Here is a 24,742-nt window from a genome sequence, read left to right as displayed (position 1 = left end):
CGGCCACCGGCGTCGCGACGCCTACTCGAGCTCCACCCACGCATCTCGTACATGCGCAGCGAAAGTTCGGAGGTTGACATGTCAACGAAACCCTCGTAAAACGGGCCGCTCCTTAATCAGCCTCGCGGCAATCAGCCCGTCTTCGATCGGGGGTAGTAACGTGTTCTCGTAAATGGGCGTCGTTGCACCGATTGCTTCGAATCTCTGATAATGAAAGACGAACGAAGACGAGGTCTATTTGCGCTTGGTCGAGAACCCAATTAATTCGGTCGTCGTCGATTAATCTTCGTTTTTATCTAGAAATATACTCTTTTTTTATCCAGAGCAATTAGAAGAATCGGAAGTGATGGAATTATTAGACTTTATAATTGCCTTAAGGACGAAGGGTGGCATCAACCGAGGCGAGCTTTCGAATCGAAGCGTCCTGGTTCTTCACTCGAGAAACCTGCTAAAATAAGGGAAGACCTCGGCTCGCGTCCAGGCGTCGCAATTATAGGGCAATCGAGGAAAAGTCTGGGCAAAAAGAGGAAAAATTTCAGCTCGCTCCTCGCGATTAGGAAGCGTTCAGTGCGCATTGATGCGCATACCTGTGCCGTAATAACAAGAGCAGAGTGCGAACGGTACAATAACTTGTGCTTGTACAGAAGCGAACAGTCTATACAAGGGTGGAACAATGGTTGCTCGCGATACGGTGCAGTTTTACGAGTAGTAAGGTCGACTCCCATCCTTCGTCCTGGCTCATGATTTAGGGTATGTTTACCTGCAGTTAAGTACCTTGACCCGTCTATGACGGCCGAGGACGAGGTACCAATTTGGCGTAAATAAGGGAAACGTCGTGGGGTGGCTACTTCAAACGCATAGAATCCTAACAGTTTCTGTAAACACGCACGCTCATCCCCCTTTACGGCCTGCTGGCACGTAATCCGCTCGACTTTCACGGCAAAATCGTGTTCCTTCTGAATGGGGAGTTTATCGTGACTTTTCGTGCACAATCCGTGTTTGAAACGCTGCGCGTGTTTACTGTACATGCTAGCAGGATTTACAGACGGTCCCGCTGATTGACGTTGCTAATGATAAATAAAGAGACAGTTAAGGGTGGTATTTGGCAATGGACGATTCATAGGGAAACGTTAAATCGTTGTGAATTCGTTTGTTAATTGGGTCAGATGATTAAGTTAACTCATTCTAATAACTATACGAATGATATTTTTGATTAAAAATCAAACGTTCACTACTGCAAAATTACAATAACAATGAAAGTTAAATCTTCTACGTAACATGGTAATGTAGGTTTCTTTTACCTCGTATCCTGAATGAAAAGCAATAGTCGATATCTAAAAATAGGTAATTTAAAATTATTTAATGCTAAAATAAATATTTGATTTGTCAGTGTAAAATACTTATTATATATTAGGTATTATATTTAAATATTATATATATACATACAAGCCAACATTACTTTTTTCAATTTATACATTTCATTTGTGACGTACATCTAAACATTAACGAATTAATTAATATCCCCTAATTTCAGCGATAGATTAGAATTCCACGTTCTCTGAAGTGAAAAGAAAATGTATAACTTTTGAACAACGATTATAAAGCTATTAAGTTTACCGTGCCGATTCCTCTCTTCCTAACTAAGATACTAGAAACAAACGAAGAAAGAAATGAAGATGTACACGTTTGACTATAAACCAATATTCGTGTCATTTATGATTTCCATTTTTAACGATCTTATTTACTTGCTAAAACAAAACTCAACAATCCAACAAAATTGGCAGTAAATGTTAATTTACGAAATTAAATAAATAAAATAAGTATAGATTAAATGGCCTATTTTATAAAATATTATAAGAAAATTACGCGTACAATACTTCTAAAATAATTATTACGTTCACTTATAATACTACAAATTGTTATATGCCTTTAGGTACTTAAGTCATTAGTTGACAAAATATTTGAAAAACTGAAAATAACCCGTTGCTCTCTCTAAAAGAAATAAATACTGTTTCCTAATACAATGTTTACAACGTTTTTCATTTAGAAAAAATTGTATGATCAAGATCGATGTAAGATATCCACAAATAGAAAAAATAAGCTCGTAGTTTGGTTTGTTTATTCATTATATATGTAAGTATCCGGTTTCTTTAGGCATTGCAAGTGAAGAAAAGAAGAAAACATCGTGAATCTCTGCGATCGTAAAATAATAAAATCCTCAAGTGTATAATTTGCAAAAGAGTCTATATTTACATGTTAATTCTTAAATCAAAACAGAACTCTTTTTACTAGGAAACTAAAAAGTTATTACGAACGTGACCTATTTCAACTGGACGGACATCTTGTTAATCTGCAACCAAAAAAAAGAAAAAAAAAAGAATCTCGCGTATCCTTCGATTGTTTTAAATAAAAACTTACTTCAACTAGTGTCAGTCAAATAATAATCTTAAATCGGACAATGTACATGTTACAACAACATTATTATACAATAATACAATCAACATGTCATTTCTTTTTGTTTTTTTTTTATCTCGAGAATCTTCAAAGAAGCATTCGAAGAAGAACAGCAATATACACTGCTTTATTCATCATTAATATACGTATTTTATATATATCATGTGTATATATATATATTTCTTCATACAATCTATATTTATAGCATTACTTAGTTAGACAATGCATATGTATATACACGATATGATATAATTTAATTACCGGACTATCCTTAAACTGTATGCGAGGAGAAGTATGCCATTAAAATCGAACTCATAAAACGTCTGTGTAGTATTAAGAATTATACTTTTTTCTATCATTCAGCGACAGCGTTTTGTTAAGGTGGTTTATAATTTATTTTTACACAACCAATCTCTCTCTCTCTCTCTCTCTTTTTCCAGTTGTACCATCTTTTACAGAATACCCTGTAAATGCGTATGTGTATGTATATACAGTACCAGAAATATTTATTACAGCAATTTTCAATAGTAACATACTTCATAAAATGATCCGTACTTAATTTATTTTGGGTCTTATATTATTCGACTTAAAACGGAGCTGCAATAAAAATAGGAAGAAGTATAGGCGCGGACGACATTCAAATTTTTGTATAAGATAGGCCAAAGTAGCTAAGATTGGCCCTAGTTCCTTTACAATTAAAATAAAAATTATAATAACACATTCCAGTTACTCATAACAGGAGGAATAAAAATAATAACGAGTGATCGCATATAAATATATCCAGTACTGCATCTTTGACTGAACATGTGGATACTAGGCGCTCGCACAAAAGTTACACACATCTTATTATATACAGGAGCGTGAACAAATTGTGTGAAACAGTATTTTGATAATTTATAATTTATACGAGAAAAGCGTGATGATATATATTATATATATATGTGTGTGTGTTTGTGTGTATGCATATGTGTGTGTGTCAGTATGTGTGCATATGTCGCTGCGAACAGCGCACGCTTATTTGAAATACACGACAGTAATTCCCAAAAGTCTACATGCGCTTTAAAAATTTGAAATATAAAAAACGAGACTTTCCAACATTTTATGAATTTTTTCATTCATTTATCATTCGTTTATCATTTAAAATTAGACGAATTCTGAAAAGATGACGGTGTTTCGCATTAATAAATGGAAAATAGGACTACATAAAAGTCTATATTTTTATTAGTTTTTAAATATTTAAAGCTTGAGAGTTGCATGTAGGCTTTTGTGACAGGACTGTACAAGTTTTTTGTAATTTCGCATCGATCCAACATTGGCGAGCAATTCATTCCCGACGAAAAAGAGAAGAAATAACATTATATTTATTCGCTCGCAATTAGTATTCGTTCGTTGCACATTATTAAACCGCTTTAATCGAATCCGTTAAAAATTAACATGATTAGTACTAACATTAAGTTAATCGCAGTAACACTTAAAAATATATTTAAAATAACCATTAAATACTATTCCTATTTCTTTCTCGATTCAAAAATATTTTCAATAATATTACAAGTAAGATAATACTTCTTGCAACGTTCGTTTGTAAAATAAATGAAACAAGATAAAATTTCAACTTCGTACTCAATATCGATTCTTTTCTCTCATGAAAAAGAAAGACATTTTACATAAAAAAGAAAAAAAAAGAAAAAAGAAGAAAACAACTGGAGTTTCAAAGATCGTGGAACACTGGAAGGCAACATGCAATATACATTCCGTTCCCGAGCTTGAAAGATCGCATCAACGTACCACAATTAATTCCCACAATTGCTACCATGCTCGATAAAAAAGCAACATTCGATAATTAGAAGTATAGGCACTAATAATTCATGTTCTGGAAACCAGAAGCACTATAGGATGTGTAAAACGACCTCAATTTAAAGGCTGGGATAAAAAGAAAATTGTTACTATTTACATTTCATACTGAACACCTTAATTTAGTTACTCTTCGTTGATACGGCTCAACCAATGTCAGAACGATCAATTTCCTTGCTTGTAATCGTCAATACACTCAACTCTCGATTTACACGGTTTCATTTTTACGCAATTCCGTTTCACACGGTCAATAAAGCATCCTTCGATAATATTTATTAAAGTTATTATATCTGAAATGGTTCACTTGAATATTTCCAACCATAAAGACAAGTAAGTTTGAACCGATTGAAGAGAAACTTTTTTACCTTCCGCCATTAATTGTGTTTTTATGTAAATATCTGAAGTATATATTTTTGCAATATATACGAGATTTTCTTTTACACAATTTTTATATATTAGTCGATTCTTAATCGCATAAAGCAGCACTGTCCAACGTAGAGGCTTCTTACACACACCCCTTTCTATTTTCAACCATTCTTTCACGTACCTCTGAGACTCAAGTCTAGCACACGACCTTATTGATAGATCTGGACAAGCAGCGATCGATTACAATTAGAAGAACCAATATGGCGTCAGAAGAAGTAATTCTTTTTTACAAGTGAAACACGAATGAGTTGTCCCATATGTGTTTCATATAGACGAGTGCCTAAACTTGGATATAAAGATAGAAGCACATCGCGGATAAAGCATATCGGCAATGGAAGTGAGGACCATACGAATCATTCCATATCCACATCACAAGCTTCGAAACGAAGTTGTTAAAAGGCCTGGATAAATTTTGATTACGAACGTTCATTCAACGCATAGCAACTCGTACAATATATTATATACTACATACTGTACGTCTTTACTGAATCGGTACAATCGTGTCGTAAAAGTTTGCAAAACCCACTAACTCTGAATAATTTGGTTTTGAAACTTACGACGTACATAGATTCACAGAGATTTGGTTGGTCTTCAATCCATCACTAGTGCTGATACCTTTTCCCTCAACTTTACGCACAGCGTAAGTGTACTCTAAGATCGTGATGCTAGCAACACGTACAGCAATACGATACGATTATTTCACGAGCGAATAATCATATTTCGTGCTGTATTCGTGACAGCCCTGCGCTATATCATTTGTACAATGATAACGGCTGGGAATGATGAATCGGACAGCAACTTTGGATAGTGCTGACGTAAGAAAAAAGAAGAGTACGTGTAAACCATTGCTTCGCGTAAATCGAGGTACAAGTGTACATCCCAAAAAGGAAACCGAGCCAGTGCAGCGTTTCACGACACGTGACGCACATTGGACCGACGCTGTCACGTGTGTACGAAGTAAAATGGCCGCTTAATTCTGTTTGAGTTTCGCGAAATCGATTTCAGCGTAGTTGAAGCCCTCTTGGGATGCGGGTGAGACAGGTGCTGTGTTACCGACTTCAGGAAGATCGAGACTAGCGTAGTGCAAAATCTCCGCGCCATCTTGCGCTTTATCGAAACTCTCCTTCTCTAACGGGCTAGGAGTGGCAGTAGGTGTAGGTGTTGGCGTTTCGTCTAACAATTTGGGCGACGGTGGTTGTTTCTCGGCGTTTGGTTTAAAGCCGGACAACGTAGGGCTGGTGTTCGGGGAGGCGGTAATCAGGCGTGGCTTCGACACACTCAAATCGGTAAACTTTTTCGTAACAGCGTTCAAGATGTTATCTTGCGAAGCCAACGAATTGTTCGATATCACTCGATTAATTTGGCTATCCATCCCCGTGGGACTAGGCGGTCTGTCTTTCGACAAGGTGTTGTTTGTCTCCGTTATGGGAACGGAATTGATCGCGCCAACTCTACTGCTCGCATCCTCCAGGATCGTACGTTCGTTACCAGTTTTAGAAGTGACGTTCAGTTGCGAGGACTCGTTAGTACTATTTTGATGTGTGAACGATTTCTCGGGTGATTGGGGACTGTTCAGGGAGAAAGGGAAGATGGTGGCAGAGGAACCTGTCGGTGTTGCCCGTGGAGGCGACGCGGGTGTACTCGCTAAACTTTCCGATTCTGGACTTCCGTTCAGAGGTAAGAAACTAGGCGTTTTTATGGGTTTATTCCCCGCTTGAATCGCGATCGGTTGAGAACGCAACTTCTCTTTACGACTACCAGTGCGCGTTGTTATCGGTTTACGATTGTTACGGTTGCTCATGTTCATGTTTATGTAGTCTTGTTCTAAACTTGTTCTGGATTTGAAATTCATATCAACATAGTCGGCAGGTGGGCGCCGCGGAAGATCGACCGGTGCTGTTCTCGTGACCCCTGAAACATAAATCGTTATCTAAGAATTAAATTTCCTATTCAGCGCGAATCCGTTAATTTATTAGCTTCTTTGTTAATTAAAAAGCAATGTTATGTAAATAAAATGGACGTTTCATAATTAAGCTATATCTCAAGATTAATGTACAATTTAATAGCATAATTATGTCAAGCAATTTCAATAAATTTCCTCTGGATAATGAATTAAGATATTTGCATACACGAGTAAAGTGTTTCTTAAAAATATGAAAAACCATCGAGTGGTCACTTTAGCGTTGAACAATTTGTTTACCTGGCGGTCCGTTCGACTGCACACATTCTTCTTGCATAGGTGACGAAATTTGTTTAGGACTCGTATCGGATTGTGACCAATCCTCCATAACACCATCCATTCTCATGTATGGTCCTTCTGCTTCTTCCACCGGCTTCAAAGTAGTAATTACGGGTTTATGCGTGGAAGCAGAGGACGATACATGAATATGACTATGATTCTGATTGGCAGTGATAGTATTGTTATTGTTATTACGATTGATCTGGAAAAAATTTTAATACAAAATTCAACAACCAGCAGTTAAAACGAATGCGACAGAGTTGATAATTATTCAAATGTGAAATAATTAGTTTTATAGGCAAAGTCAAACACGTGAATTTCAGATTAATACATGCAATATTCAGTACAGTAACAACAAAAAGTACATTACATTTTACTTCCACGTTATCGCAGCTTCGTATGTTTTTTTTTTTTCTCGCGTTGAAATATAAATGATACGATGTATGGATACTTTTTATAGCTACTGCGTATGCAAATAATTTATTTTTAGTGTACAAATACCTTATTTATGCGGCTCATATCGACGTACGCGGCAGTGGTCGACGAGGGCGGTTGTCCAGGAGACATATCAACATAGGAACTGGTGTCGGTGGCAGTAGAGTATGAATGCGACTGAGATTGCGATTGCGAGTAAGATGATGGCGGTGAGTTAAACGTCGTGGAAATACTGGGTTTCGTGAAGTCCAATTCCATCAGGTCTTCCATTCGTTCGGAGTTCACGGAACAACCGGAATTGTGCCCCCAAGAGCTCGAAAGCAACGGCGCTGAGTTCGACTTATTCGTGGTCGAGTTTTCAGAACCGACTTGTAACGGTGCTGTGACAACGTTTACTAACCTCCCGATCTCAGGCCTCTTAGATTTACTACCTACAGAGAAAGCTCGTACTCTGCTAGCATCCTGCTGAGCAATGTCCAATCTATAAAACAAAAATTAACAGACATAAGTACTCGATATACACATTATGCAGATTTTGTTCATCTTATGCATATAATATTAAGGAGGTATGCACTCGAAAATTTATAAAGGAAGAAGAAGAAACTGCATGGAATTGTTACGTCTATGCAGATGGAAAAATTGCCAGCGTTTCAGTAAGATCGTACATCGACTCTACATTGACCCATAGAAAATGCGAATTGGACGTTGCACTTATGCAAAAGCTATGCGCGTACAATTACACGGAAGATTTAAAGACCCGACTCGAGCTAATACCTCCCTCGATAGGTTGAATAAAGTTTCCAAACCTATTTTTACGATGCCTATTAGCGGGTTCTGGCCGAGATCCAATGGAATAGGCTCTCGCTGGCCTAGCTTGCATATCATCTCCAGGAGGCAGAAAGCTGATTACTTTGTCTAGATGATACTCAGAGAATCGTAGGTCTGTGCTAGGTGTACCAGAGGTAACTGAACAACTACTACCGCCATGCGACAGGTCATCCGGGAAATGGCCGTTATGATTATGCGTGGGGTCCATGTCGACGTATCCATTGTTTCCACCGGGTGCCATTGGCACGTAACCTTCTGGTAAAGTGTTCGATTCCTCGACCAGAGATGATGCTCGTGAATGAGAGTGTCCTGTTATTGTATTCATTTGCATGTAACCCCCGCTGCGGCCAGGGCTCGATCCGCTAGGGCTGTTCATCTCTATATAGGAACTTTGCTGTAAACAGAGTGAATTGTGCGCGTTATTATTTCGTCACTTACATAGCTATCTTCATCAGATGATGCAACACATTTCATCATGATGATGCAATATAAACTTCAATGTTTCAAACGCATTATCATCTATTTACTTAATACAATGTTATGTTAGTAAACAAGTACCAAACCCATGTAAGCTTGTTACCAGTTCCACAATTATTTAATTAATGAATGTTCCTCGAAATTGTCGGATGTCCTAATTTCGATACGACAGTATCATTTTCGTTAGAAATTGTTTTATAATAAACAATGAACATAAAATTCTACAGATTTCACCATAGATTGAACATTTAAAATCACATAGAACGTACTGTAATAGCTGTAAAGATTAGAGAATTCTAATTTTATTATTAATCAAATCAGAACGCTTGACGTATTGCTACATCGAAGTCGTGTTTGCTATTTTTACGACGATGGACGATGTACTCAGTTCAATTATCAAACAGCATGCTTTTTTTAAATAACTTAACAGCATGCTTTCATTTGTTAACGTTTTTTATTGATCGCTACGATAACGTCGATTATAATTGTTAATCGTCTAATTATTTTAGTACGCAGAGTTTAAATGAACTCTTTGTTTAATCTAAGACATGCAGATTGACATTGCTGTGAATAAGTGAGTTGAATGGAAAAAAAAAAGTAATCCTTCCATATACTCTGCCTTTTTTTTAGAAAATAAAAAGTTATGTACTGTCAAAATGATAAGTTGTAGTTGTGAAAGTTAGTATATATAATATATTGGTATTAGTATTGAATAAATTATGTCTCCAAGTAGCAAGTAGAGGTATAATTAATTTTATCCATTTTCCATTCATCTGTTCTATTATAAAGCACCGTTTCATCCTCCTCAAAACTCTAATCCTTATTAAAGGGAAATTATTTATAACTGTAAATTCTGAGAGAAACGTGTAAAGCAATGAAACCTGGTTAAACTGTGCCAAGAATAACTAGAAATATAAATTTAGACACCGGGGATTTGTTAATCATCACTTAAAAGTGACTCATAATTGTGCATGACTATACAAATAACATGTAACTACAGAAGGAGAGATACAATGCTACACAAATTACACTTAACAACTAATTCTGATACATGAAATCAGTACGTACTACTTTTAACCGAGTAAGATATATGCTACGTTAACGTTTACAATTATCCTACTTGAAAATGTACCAACCATAACGACGACCCACCTGGGAAGGAGAATGCGACTTGAAATTTGGCGAATACTTGTGATGCGAATGCGACGTGGACCAAGGTGCGTAATCGTCGCCATTCTCCTCCAGAATAACAGGTTCGTCAGGCGTCAATGAGTGTCCGTATCTCGACATGGTGCTCTCCTCCAACGTGCCTTCGCCACCGTCGTCCATCGAGAGGGAGGATCCTGCTGAATCCGTGGAGCATGTACCGGAAGCGCCAGGACTGATAGGCATCGAGGCGATCGGTGGCGAATAGGAAAGCCCCCTCACGTACATAGAATGCGGTCTTAGAACGTGAGGCACGAAATGAGTGCTCCTGGGATGACTCAGTATCGAGGTTGGATGACTCTCGCTGGTTGTACGAGCCCTCGATGGTAAACTGTCGCATCTGTCACGCCCGTTTGCACCTAGAAACGCATTAGTCAGACAATATCGTCGCGACACAATCAACCCAGGAAACAAAATTCGAAAAGCATCCATCCTCCCAGCATAGCAGCGGTTAGTTCGTTTGCATATCCAAATGATTCCACAGATCTGTATAATGTTTACGCATATTCAGATATACAGTTTGTTATTTATTCAAACATACATATGTATATGTATATGTACACATTTTAAATCAAGCAAATGGATAGTAATCAAAGAGAGATGATTTCCTGATGACGGGAATGATCAGACGGAATAATATACACATGTTAATCGACACGCAAGATGTTACGAGAAAGAGAGAAAAGAAGTAGTCAAGGAAGAAAACGTCGCATACGAGAAAAATATGAAAATTAAGAGAACACAATGTTATTGGGATGCGAGCGCTGTAAGAAATATTCCATCGACTGTATCGTCACGACGAAAAATAAACGAAGGGGGAAGCGTTATTCTTTTCCTGAATTATCGTGCAATTGGTCGCATGCGAGTAAAAGCTTGCATATCCATGGCAACGCGATGATCTCGCAAAGAGATCGTCAATTATATACGTATATATGACGCAACAGCAAATAGTTTCATTTTCGAGCATGTTTATTTGAATTCCCATAGAAAAAATGGATACAGTATAACAGAAAGAAAATCGGGCGGGGGTGTTACAGAAAAAAACAGGAAACAGCGAGGCAGAGACACTGAAAGAGAAACAAAGAATATCTCTTGTTTGGCTTATCGTATGTGACGAAACAAAAATACATACAGCGTAAAACTGATCTTTTAGATGGTTGTATTTGATTGATAAGAACGGCGGCTAAGGGCAGCGACAAGGTTCTCTGATGGGATATTGTCGCGGTTGTGGTTGTAGTGGTCACGGTAGCGGTCGTGGTGATGGTAATAGTAGTGGTGGTTGTTGTAGTTGTACTTGTTGTTGTGATATGAACGGATTGGGAATTATTGACGGAATGGGGATGACTCGCTACCGAATGACGACGTCTAGTGGTAGTGGCACAGTTGGTATTAGTCGAGGCAATCCCAGCAGTCCCAGCCCCGGTACCAGCAACGGCTGCAAATCACACAGCTCTCACTGTCGTACAACTACTTTTCAGTTTTTTCCATATATTTTCATTTTCTTAATTAAAACTTTTATTCGCGCGCCGTTGATAATAATCGAGGCTTGATCGAAATGATACTTAATGGAGAGTGTTGCCATTTACGGATACGAGAGCATCATGAACGCAAAGAAGTTCCTATCTGAGGCAAGAGAGTATCATCCGTCAATTTTTAGAAATCAAATGAATCTACGTCTGTAAAGTATGCAATACACATCTGTTTTTGTTCTACTCGGCCTTGTTAATATGTATGTACGTCAACGTCAAGCGGATAATGTTGAAACACATTGTGCAATACTAGGAACTCGCTTTCGAGCACGGTAATCAATAAAGTCTTGCACGTTTTGTCGGAAAATTTGTCAATTGCTCGGTTATCGTGAACGTTATATAATTACTCCATAAAAGTCCAAAGTTGAATCTTAAATTTCATATATAAATATTTACGACGTGAATCATCTAAATAATTAGATCAAATTTTCCCCTTTCCTCGAACACATTCAAATAAGAAATTATCGCAAAAGAAGTAAACAGTGTTCTCGAATTTCTTTGAAATACGCACGAGCATTCTTATATTACGAAATTTATTCTCTCTCTCTCGGAAAATACTGTATATAGCAAGAAATTTGATTTCAATTATAATTGCGCGTATAATCCTTTGACGCTCGTATCTCATGAGAAAAAGAAGCATACAACTACAATGACAGAAAACAGACCCGTGACTGTAATGCAAGAAGAGGTACTCTGAGTCTGATTAGACTGCTCCTGTTCTTGAACTGGATCCATCTGCTCCTCGTGCGTCCTGTGTTCCTCTGTAATACCCGCAACCCATATTTTGTGTTATTCTATGAAGCTGAGTTTTTAAACATTTCGCAATTCAGTCGAATATATCAAGGTGTACTATCGTATAAGTGCAGTTATGGTACGATGTAAAGAAAAAAAAACCAAAGTATCGGATAACAATTTTACACATGGACTCGAAAGGAATTTATAGGATGATTTTTGTACAATGGGGCCTTTTGCGCAAGTTGTTTAATATTCAAGAGACGAAATGAAACGTTAAAATATAAACACATGATCGAATATTTACAGCAAGTAACTAATGTTTTTTGTTGATCAGTTGGCATGGTAAAAGATAGTTTTGTGATGATCCATAACTGATGTTACACTGAGGTATACAGTGTTAAGTATAACTCCTTGTAATTAAGACTTACCCAATGGTGAATTATGAAACTTTTGTCCAGCCTGACGATGTTGTAGAACAAAAATTGGCTTGCTGGCCTCGGTTGCAGAAGAACTGCGCATCCTTTGACGTGGTCCCACGTCCTCTTTGCTACTGCTAGAATTACTCATAGCATTCATAATCGCAGTATGCATGTTTTGTGCTATGTTGCTATCTTCCGCTTCCATCCACAATTCACCACCACCTGTGACTGCCGAACGTCCAACTTCCATATAGAAAATACGATCCATGGATCCGCATCGTCTGATGCAAATCAACTGTGAAACAAGAGGTTTGTACAGTTGTAAGTCCTAACCATGAATAAAGGTTTATTTTCCTAGATTCCAAACTATGTCATCCGTTAAGATAAGGGAGCTTACAGGAAATTCTGTAGAATCCGAGTTATCCTTTGCTCCTATTTTTACTAGACTCAGTGTTCGGTCAGTTAAACATAGCCTATAAGGACCATGTATATTCTTTCGTTCGCCTAGTCCTTTTTTCTGCATTGTAACTTGCCATACGTGTTCTGAAATCAAACATTAATTTATGTCTTAATACGATAATAATGTATCGCAAAAATGCTAAATATATGCATGACATAAACAGTTGTTTATGAACAATATTATAATACGTAGTTGTATAAATTGCACCTAGTCAATGTTTAGTTTTTACGAAGTTTACAATGATGTTATGCTTCTTTGGAATTTATAAGAAATAACAATTAACTCTGATAAACAAAGGAAACGTTTAAATCTGTCGAGAATCGTGAAAAGAGATATTTAAAAAACAGGAAAACACTTTTGACAAAAGTTCCGTTCCCACTGTATGTATTTCTTATTTTGATCTCTGATCTCTTTATTCCTCGTCGAGAAATTATAGACAGTGACGCAGACGGAAAACAGGTAAACAACATGTGGCCCGAAAGTTCAAAACATCGCAGTTCACCGATGTTCATAAATACCCAATAAGTGATCCGCTAAACGCGCCTCGCTTCCGATACGCGAGCCTAATTCTAATTCAAACCGTAATAGCGCATTACCAAATATAGGCCGTGGTTGCTCCCCATCGGGTACATCGCCGCCCTGCAGCAGAAGCATCGCTTTCAGCCATTCCTGCAGCTCTTTCTCGGTCTCCAGGATCAAGCAAAAGCACTCGTCTTTCGTGTAGAGCGCGATAACGTGTTTGTGCTTGGTATCCATGCGTCTATTGATGTTGAAGCAGCTGTCCAACAAGATGCTACGCTTAGGTGGCTGCCTGTTGTCGTATTTCTTCTTACTATCGTAATATTCGAGGCACGCGGGATATCCTGGCGCCTCGCCGCGCAGCACGAAGTACTTTTTTTTCTGCGTCTTCAGTTTCTTCACGTATCCAGAGAGTACGACGGGGCCTCCCGAGGGGGAGATCAAACTCCTGCTCGAAGACATCGTCACGGTGACGATCGAAAAGGCCGTTGTTTTCACGATGAATTTTGCAGGTCCTCCAATAACATAGGCTAGATTAGATCATTTACATAGTACACGTATGATCGAGGACGACCAATTCATTGTATAGATCTTTGTAGCGAAACACGCCGTCCAGATAGTTCATCGCAATAGAATGCGTGTACTCTCCCACCCACGTTGTTAAAACGGCGACTCGATATGTACAAGGGACACACTCCCGAACGATTTCCTCGGTAACGTTGAAACGACGTAAATTGTATCGAACGACGGAATCGCGGATTACGCGGTTTCGTGGGAAACGGCGAAGGAATCAGTTAAAACGCGTTTGAAATGTCGCGCAATCGTATTGTTGTTTTTCCGCGCAACGTGTCTGCCGTCTTGCATTTGTCGCGGAACGTTCGCCGTCGATATCGTTGCACTCGAGACACACGCTAAACGATGGAAGCACGTGTCCGGGGGTAAATAAGCAATAACACGCCACCACGGTGCATGTGCACTCGATGTGTACGAAGGGCGTTGTTATGGATCAGTCTCCCCGCTGCGGTACCAGCACAAAGATGTATCGTAACGACCGACCACGTTTCCCGAGGCTAGAGAATTAGAAAACGGTTCAATCTCCGGGACGAAGGCTGAAAAGCATTCGTGACCGTCCCTCGAAAAACACAGCAGCCGTGTACTCGCTCGGGTTCCATCAGGTTCGCACGACCACGATATTCGGTTCGCTCTTCTTGGTTCCACCTGTCACGCGGTTTCGTCTAATTTCGCCCGTCACGATTCGTACGGCACTCGTGGGTATCTCAGGGCAGCGGGTTGCACGCAGTCCGAGTTCAACAGTATTTGCTACCGTTTACATATCTCACGCTCGTGGACGTTTTTATCCGAGTCTTGTCTCGAGTCGGCTGGCGAATTATTTTTCCTGGACCAGAGAGCCTCTGCACCTGTTTATCACGTAGAATAATACGATTTACTGCGTGGTCCACAAATGGTTAGCGCGTTATACACATACACACACGGGGAGCGTATAAAGAAATGCTTGTACACACGATGATACAAAGAGAGAGAGAGAGAGAGAGAGGGAGGGAGGGAGAGAGAGAGAGAGAGAGAGAGACGGACACACGCGGGCGTGTTCACGTGTACACAATACACGCACAAGCGCGCGCTCGTGGTCGTTCGCTCGTTTTGCGAATACGTTTAGAGGAAATACGTGGAGAGGTAGAAAAAAAGAGAGAGGGACAGGCGATGCACACGCAGGTGGGTGGTTGAACCCCTCTTATCACTGGTAAGCACGGTATAAAGGCGACCTGCTTCAGGTAAACAGGCTATTGTCAAGGGCAGGGCAATTTTTTTTCATGCGCAATAGTAGGCACATCAAAACACGGCAGCATTCCAGGTCGATGCGAGAACGCACTCCTCTTCCCACACCCCTTGCACATACATATACGTATATGTATATCTCTCTCTTTCTCTCTGTAAATATATATAAGTATATACAAAATGTATATACAAAAATATATATATGTGTCTCTGTGTGTTTGCGCGTGTCTCTGTGTGCGTGCGTATATATGTATACGTATATATATATATATATATATATATATATATATAAATTATGCACTTTGTAAAAACACACGAACGAATCTCAGAATGCGGTTAACAACACTGCAGGAACGTGCACGAGGTGTCCAGAAGAGGAACTGGCGATCGAGCACACGCGAAATCCGTTCACGACAATCACATCTGCTTGAGGTGAAAAATTCGGGTCTCCTTTCGTACCCACCATCCCTCTCTTCCCCGTTTCGCCCGCGTGCAAGCGACAAATACCGCGTCACTTGTGACCACGAATGCGTGCCTCCGACTGTTTCCCCTTGATAAATAATCAAGTTAACGATCACTCGGTCCCGCGGTTCCTACCGTACACGTCAATGTTCACGAACGACACGCGCGCACGTATCTTGAACTTTTTTTCCCCGTCGCACGCCTAGACAGCTAAATAGGCGCTCATGTCCATCTTGTAAAGGTCATGTGTATGGTAAGCTCCGCAGTTGTAAACAAGATGTACGCAGGCGCTAACCGCTCGAATGGCGGCGACGGCGGCGACTCGATACGCGATACGCCACGACCGTAAGTACACATACGTACCTACGTATTTACGTACACACGCGGTTCTCTCGTTCGCAGTGGCGTAACTATCGCACCGACCAAACACCGCATTGCGGTGGATCCTTCCGTAGCTCGTTTCAAGCTGCGCTGCTTTTGTCCGCTGAGAAACGTAAGTTTTCGATGATTCACTCACCGTCCTCGCTATATCGCCGATGAATGCTTCTCTATTTTTAACGTTAACGGATGATAGCCTGAGAATATTTAGCGAACTCATTCGTTACTTTACGATTGCGAGATAATGGAAAATGCCGATATACAAATAACAGTGTAACGACAACGATACCCGAGCGACGATGCCGTGTCTCGATCGTTGTAATTTTTGTTACGCCATTGCTTCCTTTAATGTCTTACACTATCATAGATAGTCGTAATGTAGAGACGTGCGCTTGCACAAACACACGAATGCGTATACTTTCAAGTCAAGGTGGACGACTATGGATAAACGCATTTCGCTCGTGTCGTTCTGGCTATTGGATCCTCATCGGCAGGGTCGTTTGTAAACGCATACATAAACACCTAAATAAATTCCAACACGCTAATCGGTCATATCAATCGTTTTTAATACAGTGTCGAAGAAGGAAATATAGTATCTTATTAAATGGTGATGCGTAATGTTGCATAGTTCGAAGAGGTAAACGTGGACACGGTTGTGTCTGCGCGAAATCGAATAGGTGAAACGTCATGTATTCGCGTAATTTAGTCATTTTAACCTAATACGTAGATTAATAATCTGCGAAGTAGTAATTTTGCGAAAGGAACGAAGTACTGGATATTCTAATACAAGGTCCAGAGTTCACGTGGGTATGAAATTTTTTCTATACGATCGTATCACGTGTTTGATGTTCCAATCCTAATGGATATTAAACTTATTTAAAGTAATTATTTACAATAATTGTGTTTATAGCAAAAATATAAAGTATTTATTTGTTTACGTTATAAAAAGAATGCCCTGTTTTAGTCTCGTACATCATAATTAAGAAATGTCGAATAAAAAATGTAATACAATCGTAACTTATATTACACAGACTATAACTAATTTGTATAAGAGTTTGCTTAATACATAGTTATTGAACATGCTGTTTTATACAATATCTTTTATACCTGTATACATTTCAGAGGTAACATTAGCTAATGAATGTATACGAACAAATGCAATTTAATGATAGAATAAAGTGCTTACTATCACTCGTCAATACTGAAGTTAATTACACATACTTTTAAACATTGCATGTTACGTATCAACTATGAATACTTTGTATAGTCGACCAAAAAGATATAGCAGGGTATACTTAAAAATTTCTTTTCGAGGTATATATTCGAAATCTCAATAATTCGATTGTACATAGTTATAGATTTTATATATATAGGAAAATTCAAATGTATGAAAAAGAATAGAAAATGCATATAATACAAATATTACTGTATTAGTTGCCACTAGACTTTGTTCAAACTTTAATCATTAGTTATATTAGTAACATAGGGATTCATTTTGCTAGCAAAGTTGTAAGTTGAGAAGAATTGAGATCACATTTCTCTCATTAGTTAAAGATACACTAGATCACAAAAAAGTTAAGTTTATACATATCTATTTCTTTGTCTCACCTGATATCTTTGGTTTGTACTGAAATATATGTCTGGAATAAATTTCCTAGGAAAATGAGTCAGTCGAAAGATAAGAATTACATTACAAATAAAATAATGTGTTACTGAGCGATTGATGAGGTTCTAGTTGGATATTTTGTCCAACAAGAGAAACAAGTTTGTGCGCATACTGACAGGGAGCAGGAACTTTTACAGTACCGGGCCAATTGTAGTATAAGTGGCAAAGCTTATACGTCAGTCTTTGTATATGTGTGGGATTCATATTTCTATTGTCATAAACAACAATATAGTGGGTCGGAGATACTGTACCTTGACGTATGTTTTGTGATACTAAAAAGAAATCGTACAAAGATGGTTTTGTTATGTAGGAATCCACTACCGTTCCTGGCGGAGGGTTGTTTAATCCTGTATGCTGCATACATACATACATATATTCATTTAGTTAAAAAATTTAATCCGTTAACGATATTTCCATTTCATTTAAAAACTTACAGTTCTTTCGAATAATCGTGTATTGATGCGTTTCTGAACTATTATAACGGTTAATGTTGGTTGATAGTTAGGCTCTATATTTCTAAGTGTTTGTAATAACTGCTTTACTTCATATTTTGCGATTGTATCGATCTGTCCATCGCCAACACCATCACGGTATACGATAATACGGTCTGGATAACGTTTATTATGCTACAATTTAAAATAATTAGTGATAATAAAAACAGCAACAGTAACAACGACAACATAGAATATTTGTACATGTGATGAATGTAGTAACAATAATAGTAATAAGATGTTACTCATAGACATTTCATGTTTAGACCGATATTCATTTTTTGTATTTAACATTATACATTACTTACTTTATTGTAAGCTTTTATTGCAGAAAGTAGACACATTTGCAATATGTCTATCAATTCTTGGTGACTACCTTGTACACAAATTTTACTATGCCAAGTTGTTAATAATTTGTCTAGGCTTGATACAAAGCCTGCAACACTGCTTTTTGCCGATTGACCAACTCCCGGATGGTACACATCTATTCCACATATCATGCAATTATCCTAATACAGTGAAAAAGAATAGAATACATATGAATAAACAGAAAAAATATACAAAATACTTCAAGTACAACACTAATTATAACATTTAAAAGATGAAATAAATATTAATTTGCGATCTAGTTATAGATATATAAGGCGTACCATAGGTATACTCAGTGCCCAAAGTGCTCCGCCCAGCTTGCAATTAATTTGCAAAGCAATTTTCTCTGTTACACTTTTCAATTTATCACCACGTGAAATAGTTCTAGATATGATTACTTGCGAAGGCACAGGCATCTCTACGCAGCATACTCTAATGAAATTAAAAATATATACATACATGTATGTATCTATATATATCCATAACATTTTCATAACTTGAAGCAATATGACTCTAAAATGTACTATGTAAAATACCTCTTCACTGCGGAATATCGATCAGTTCTGTTTGAAGGAAAGATAATAACCATTAAGTTAACCGATTGTTGGATCTTACTTCGCAGTGCTTGTATGACTGTCTCAATTCTATCATCTTTCAAGCAAACTGTCTGTGGTTCTCTAACAGTTATACCCATGACTTTCGAGACATTTTTGAACATACCAATAAAATCATGCGTGCACCTTGTGTCTTTTTGGCAGTGCAGTATGTACCATTGATTCAAACTGGTCTAGAAATGTGATTGTACATTGAAATGTGACTGTAATTAATTTGTACACATTTAGTGTCATTATAGGAAAGTCGCGTTATGGATTTGTCTTAATAGAGACGAAATTATGATTTCTGTATCTGTTTAATGCAATAACTTATTTTCCGTTTTGACTTTACACAGAAAACATGGACAGGAAGGTATTAAATTTATATGCATAATGTACAAGGAAAACAGATACATTTATAAATTGATGATGTACAAAAATACTTACAGTTCTTATCACAGGATTCTTACATGCCGCAGAACTCCATTCTGCGGGTCTTTGGGCTGATGGTGTGTATGACACATCATTACCAAAGAAAATACGTTCAGGTTCAAGAACTCTCCCTTGAAATTCTGCTATATCAGATTCCAATTCTAAGCCCCATTCAGCTAATATCTCTCGCGGCAGATCGTTCTTCTTTATTTCTTGTACAAAATGTCTAAATACATCACGTCGGGCAACAGGCGACATTTTGGTCAAGACATCAAGATCTTTCATTACTCTGAAATCTGAACGAATACTCTCGCTCAAGCTTGCTATGTAACATAACTCGGGAACTAATAATATCAGTTGTTGTTGTGTCTGCATTTAAAAATTTATACAATGTAATTGGCATATATGTGTTTTATATTTTAATAGCTTTTCCAATAGAAAAAGCTTGTTTTAGACGATGTCTTTTTTTATATGACACGGTACATGATGTCGCATATGATTTATATGTTTCGATTAGATATAGTGCTCACGATATTCGATTTGCAATAATTCACATTAATTTTGTTTCATACCTTGTTGCATTAACAAAAAAGACATTATCTAAATGTAACTAAGAAGTACTCACTTCTCCTGAAGGTAATTTGTTTTTAGCACAGTGTACTAGAAGTGGCTGATTTTTATCTTTAATTTGTAAATTCCAGTGGAGTTTGTAATAATCCAGCAAAGATATTTTATCTGATCCTTTATCAAAAACGTAAGTAGGGTCTCTATCCCATGCAATATCATCGACACGATAAGTCCTATTATTGTATCTTGTAAAGACCGACAAACCGACTACTTCTCTTACAATAATATCTTTAAAATTTGGTTTCCCAGTAAAGTTAATCCTGTACCATGATATTTTACAATAATATGAATTAATTTGGTACAGTTTTGGTACAATTTTCAATAAAATTTGCTTACGTCAACATCTTACATTAGATCACGTACTGTTTCTGTACGCATTATACGATGCCGTGCGTCTATACATAGTTTTAAGCCACCATCATATTCATTGATAGCTGTAACATAACCTGGCCATACTTCCACTTTGTGTTGCGGTACAGCGTGCACTCCTTTTGGATTGAAACTATGCTGTCCAATGCGAACTAAACTAAGGGATCGCATTACACGACCGAATAGAACATTAAAAAATGCAATATTCTCAGATATGCTTTGTTCCTTTTTGTATATGAGTGTTAGTTGTATTTTTGATCCATCTAATGGATGGGTAGATTGAAGGATGATCTAAACGTTACACGTCGCATAAATTATTCCATCTCCTCTTCTTGAAGGCTGTTATTAGTTATACTTACTTGCGATTCTAACTTCTTTGGCAAATAAAGTGTTACCCCGTCGAATACTCTTGTTCGCCCAAGCGCTTCTGAATGTTGACTGAGAAGCCTTCTACGAAGTGGTCTTGAATCAATATCAGGATTAAATTTAACTTCATAGTTGAATAGTCCCTTCCCAGGATCTAATTTAATGTTTATATAGTTGCCACTTAGTTGTATTCTAAAATTTTATGATTATTCCGTAGTCTTGTTTTATTTACTGTAATTATTAATGGACTACATATGTTTATACAAATTTAAGTTTCTGTGAATGTATCTAAAGAATAGGTTTCCTATAAATGCATAAATATTTACAGTCCAATAACTAATCATACACATTAGTACTTACGGTTTACCGCCAGTTCCTTGTCTGCATACTGGTTTGGAAGACGGAACTGTTGATTCTGGTGAAATTTTTGTCTCATGTACTGTGGTATCAGATAATTTACCCAACATTCCTGCATCATCAGAAGATGGTGTAGGAATGCTTGGTTGTTCTGGCGGTTTATCAATTGAACTAAAAAAATAAATATTTCTTCTTATTATTTAGATATTAAAAAATATTTGTATAATATTGTAGCAAAGGATTTGTATATTAAAATTGGAAAGCCAGAGGGATAAATGATGAGAGATGTATAAATATATTTACTTTTTTACTCTAACATATTTCATATTTTATATAAAAAATAATGTTATCATCAGTTTGTATAGTTTAGAATACATACCCGGCAGCTTTAAGTCTACTAAGCAAAGATCCTCTACCATGGCCAGTTACTGATACTTCTACAGGTTTAGGACTTAGATCCGAACTTGGGCTTGTGACTGGAACTGAAGCTGTTTCGGTAAGTTTCATTGTTCTAATCTTACTCAATAAACTACTTCTTCCTCGTGCAGCTGTAGAAGTTGTTGAAATTTCAATTGTGGGTGGAATATTGATTTGTGTTTGAGGTGACTCCTTAGAAGTACAGGTCTCAGCTGATGCAGACTGTGCTGCAGATTGTGCTGCAGCTTCATTGTCAGCTTTTTCCTTTTCCTGTAAAAGCTTCAAAAGGATAGCTCCCCTTCCTTTACCAAATTGTTTATGTGCATCGCCCATTGTCCTCAACTACAAGGTAATTTTAGTTTTTATCAATTTCTCTGATAATGAATACCTTAAACAAGAAAAATTGATTAACAACATTTTGGTATATAATTTAAATAATAAGATGTGGTATACAATTTTAAATTGAGGACACACATTGCCATAATATTTTCTATGATAAAATATCAGATAAAACTTTTATGTTAAAATAAATTTCAAACGACAGTAATCAATTTTTATTTTGTAATACTATGGAACCAGATTATTCCATATATATTCCATAAGTATATTTGCCAAAAAAACTTGAAGGTCAACAAAACAAACTGCTTACAAGAATACCTGTTTCTTTAATGTAACGAATATAATACTATGCTTTGATAGATCCAATTGCATCTAAGTTATACATTTTCGGAAATCGTTTTTAAAATTCAAATATATGTGAATAATAATGTTTGCAAGTAGAGTACACAATTATTTATAAGTATGGTACACACGTAAACATCTAGGTAGGCTTATAGATGTACGTATAGGTAATTAAAATAAATATTACTGGTTTGTAAGTTTTAGAAGATGCTAATGTTGCTTTTAAACAATTACTATGTGGATTATACGAGAAATATTTAACTTTGTACTGTACAAAATATTCTAAGTCGCACACATTATGTGATTGCTATAAATTTTTATTCTTTCTTATTTATCATGAATTTTAGGTACATCTTTTCTATAATACTTACCTCGTTGTTACATAAAGTTTACTTTCTCTAACGAAATACGATGTATCGTTTTACCTCAGTACAAGCACGTTGAGAACTATGAAATACTAAATGCTAAGAACTACTGTTTAAATGGTTCACTATTGCCAACAATGATTGATCCTAGACTTCATATTAGTAGAAGTGGAATTTTTACACTTTGTGAATATTTCTAGGAGGTGATTGAAATATTTGCGCGAATCTCAAAGTAATTAAGATGTGGAATTAATTAATATTTAAAGAAATATCTTGGAATAAGGAAATGTAATGTATAAGAACTGATGTATTTCAGAACGTATGACTAGTCTTTTTAGGAATGTTTTGTGTTTGGTTTTACTGATAGACTAGTTTCGCTATCTTTATGGAAAGTGTTGAAACTGATTGAAACTTGGTTTTAGTACTATCCTAAAAGATGGCGTCATCAGTAGTATATCGTTGGTTCATTTCGCTATTTCAACTATTTTGTACTGAAATCAGTATATTGTACTGTATCGGTAATGCTCCGAGTGATACTAAAATTTACTTTGCTGCTGGTAACGATGTGCGAGTAGTTTGAGCGTTTTTCGGAGAGATTACGGTACCTTCTTTAATACCACTTACCTCATTTTAATTAGAATTGCATTTTGTTTTTGTTGTAATCGAAGTTTTGATTCCAACTTACTCTTTTTTAGAACAGGAGTAGAAACAATAATCAATTTCGTTATTATTAGCATTAATAAAACTTTATTTAGTATCGATATACATTGGATTTTATGTATATATATATATTTATTTATAATCAATTATTTACAAGAGTCACATTTTCGCACAATTAATTAAAATAGAATTATTACAATAATAAACTATAAAGTAAATCAAACAACAATGAACCGGATGCGAAAAGGATCCGTTGTGGTTCGTTCCGCGATTGCGTGTGCACGACTTAATCGAGTCCGATGGCAAGATGTCCCTTACGATTTGAGCTGACTACATACTTCGTGCATTCTCGCGTGGATGCTCTGTACATGTTCGTCGCATTCGACTTTTACCTTCTTTTTTTTAGGTATGGCACTTGACGCATTTGTGCGCGTCCCACGATGCCGCGTTCGATTTTTCGTGCGCTCCATACACTTTGAATCATGTATCGATACACTATGAAACGTGCAAGACCGTCAGTATCCGGTATTAAGTCTGACAGTTTGAAACGATCGTTCGAAGATACTGAAATCGATTGTACAGGCCTGATCATACGGATTGTATGCGCGACTCTGGATTAAACGTTCAGTACGAACTTTTTCTCTGCAGATGCTTTTAAGAAGCTTAGAACACACATGATATAGATATGACATTACGAGACGCGACACTCAACGCGTATCTTCTGTGACAGATGCGTATTGTGCGCGCTTTCATATTTTCCCATAGCTCTCGACATTATCCGCAGACAAAAGGTTCGTAGGGTGCGCTGAACCGGAATATCATCGAACGCGAACGCTCGTGCGTGTAAAAACATTTCTCTAAATCGGACGCGTGTTCGATTCACGCCGACACGTCTCTCGAGCGACGTGTTCATAAAAAATTCGTGTTCCTCATTAGATAGTACGGTAAAAAACGACTTGTCTCTGTTGCTAACAGATCGTTCCGATCCGTAGATCGCGTAACAGACTCGAAGGTTTTCGAAAGCCTAATCCTCGGCAGCCTAACTCTTCGTCACATGCCAGTCTTCATCTTTTTTTCTTCTTCTTCTTCTTCTTCTCCTTTCGCGTTATATTTTCCGACGATTCATTTTATTCTATA

General features: G+C 37.3%; 2 protein-coding genes across 7 annotated transcripts; both read right to left on the bottom strand.

Annotated features, from left to right (window-relative positions):
• Positions 1–4,239: 4,239 nt before the first annotated feature.
• Positions 4,240–16,149, bottom strand: Chico (insulin receptor substrate 1 chico). 6 transcript variants are annotated; one of them, XM_076905693.1, is made up of 11 exons: positions 15,674–16,149; positions 13,656–14,996; positions 12,997–13,142; positions 12,609–12,894; positions 12,111–12,206; positions 11,049–11,351; positions 9,863–10,275; positions 8,212–8,627; positions 7,472–7,886; positions 6,932–7,172; positions 4,240–6,642 (listed from the first exon to the last, which is right to left on the bottom strand). In XM_076905693.1, exons 2-11 carry the CDS (start codon positions 14,038–14,040, stop codon positions 5,702–5,704), a joined length of 3,642 nt encoding a protein of 1,213 aa, XP_076761808.1. In that variant the 5' UTR covers positions 14,041–14,996; positions 15,674–16,149; the 3' UTR covers positions 4,240–5,701. The 6 variants fall into 6 exon arrangements, with proteins under 6 accessions (XP_076761808.1, XP_076761817.1, XP_076761832.1 ...); XM_076905702.1 differs by having other exon boundaries at positions 15,836–16,149; XM_076905717.1 differs by lacking the exon at positions 15,674–16,149 and having other exon boundaries at positions 6,932–7,064; positions 13,656–15,112.
• Positions 16,150–17,783: 1,634 nt separating this feature from the next.
• On the bottom strand, positions 17,784–22,083 carry Ago3 (Argonaute 3). The gene is made up of 11 exons (XM_076893009.1): positions 21,862–22,083; positions 21,486–21,653; positions 21,085–21,317; positions 20,740–21,013; positions 20,389–20,650; positions 19,779–20,132; positions 19,275–19,525; positions 19,020–19,170; positions 18,678–18,878; positions 18,313–18,504; positions 17,784–18,232 (listed from the first exon to the last, which is right to left on the bottom strand). Exons 1-11 carry the CDS (start codon positions 21,987–21,989, stop codon positions 17,903–17,905), a joined length of 2,544 nt encoding a protein of 847 aa, XP_076749124.1. The 5' UTR covers positions 21,990–22,083; the 3' UTR covers positions 17,784–17,902.
• Positions 22,084–24,742: the final 2,659 nt, after the last annotated feature.

The sequence above is a fragment of the Xylocopa sonorina genome, chromosome 1 (assembly GCF_050948175.1).
Source record: "Xylocopa sonorina isolate GNS202 chromosome 1, iyXylSono1_principal, whole genome shotgun sequence".
Lineage (NCBI taxonomy): Eukaryota > Metazoa > Arthropoda > Insecta > Hymenoptera > Apidae > Xylocopa > Xylocopa sonorina.
Note: the sequence above shows the minus strand (reverse complement) of the source record. Positions and strands in the feature narration are given on the sequence as shown.

Excerpts from the sequence above, each read along its gene's own strand:
- Chico (XM_076905693.1), bottom strand. The coding sequence starts at position 14,040 with ATGTCTTCGAGCAGGAGTTTGATCTCCCCCTCGGGAGGCCCCGTCGTA. Across the intron at positions 12,895-12,996 it reads CGGATTCTACAGAATTTCCT|TTGATTTGCATCAGACGATG; the intron begins GTAAGCTCCCTT and ends CTTGTTTCACAG. Across the intron at positions 12,207-12,608 it reads GTTTCATAATTCACCATTGG|AGGAACACAGGACGCACGAG; the intron begins GTAAGTCTTAAT and ends CGGGTATTACAG.
- Ago3 (XM_076893009.1), bottom strand. The coding sequence starts at position 21,989 with ATGAAACTTACCGAAACAGCTTCAGTTCCAGTCACAAGCCCAAGTTCG. Across the intron at positions 21,654-21,861 it reads AGTAGACTTAAAGCTGCCGG|TTCAATTGATAAACCGCCAG; the intron begins GTATGTATTCTA and ends TTATTTTTTTAG. Across the intron at positions 18,233-18,312 it reads CACGATTATTCGAAAGAACT|CATACAGGATTAAACAACCC; the intron begins GTAAGTTTTTAA and ends GTATGTATGCAG.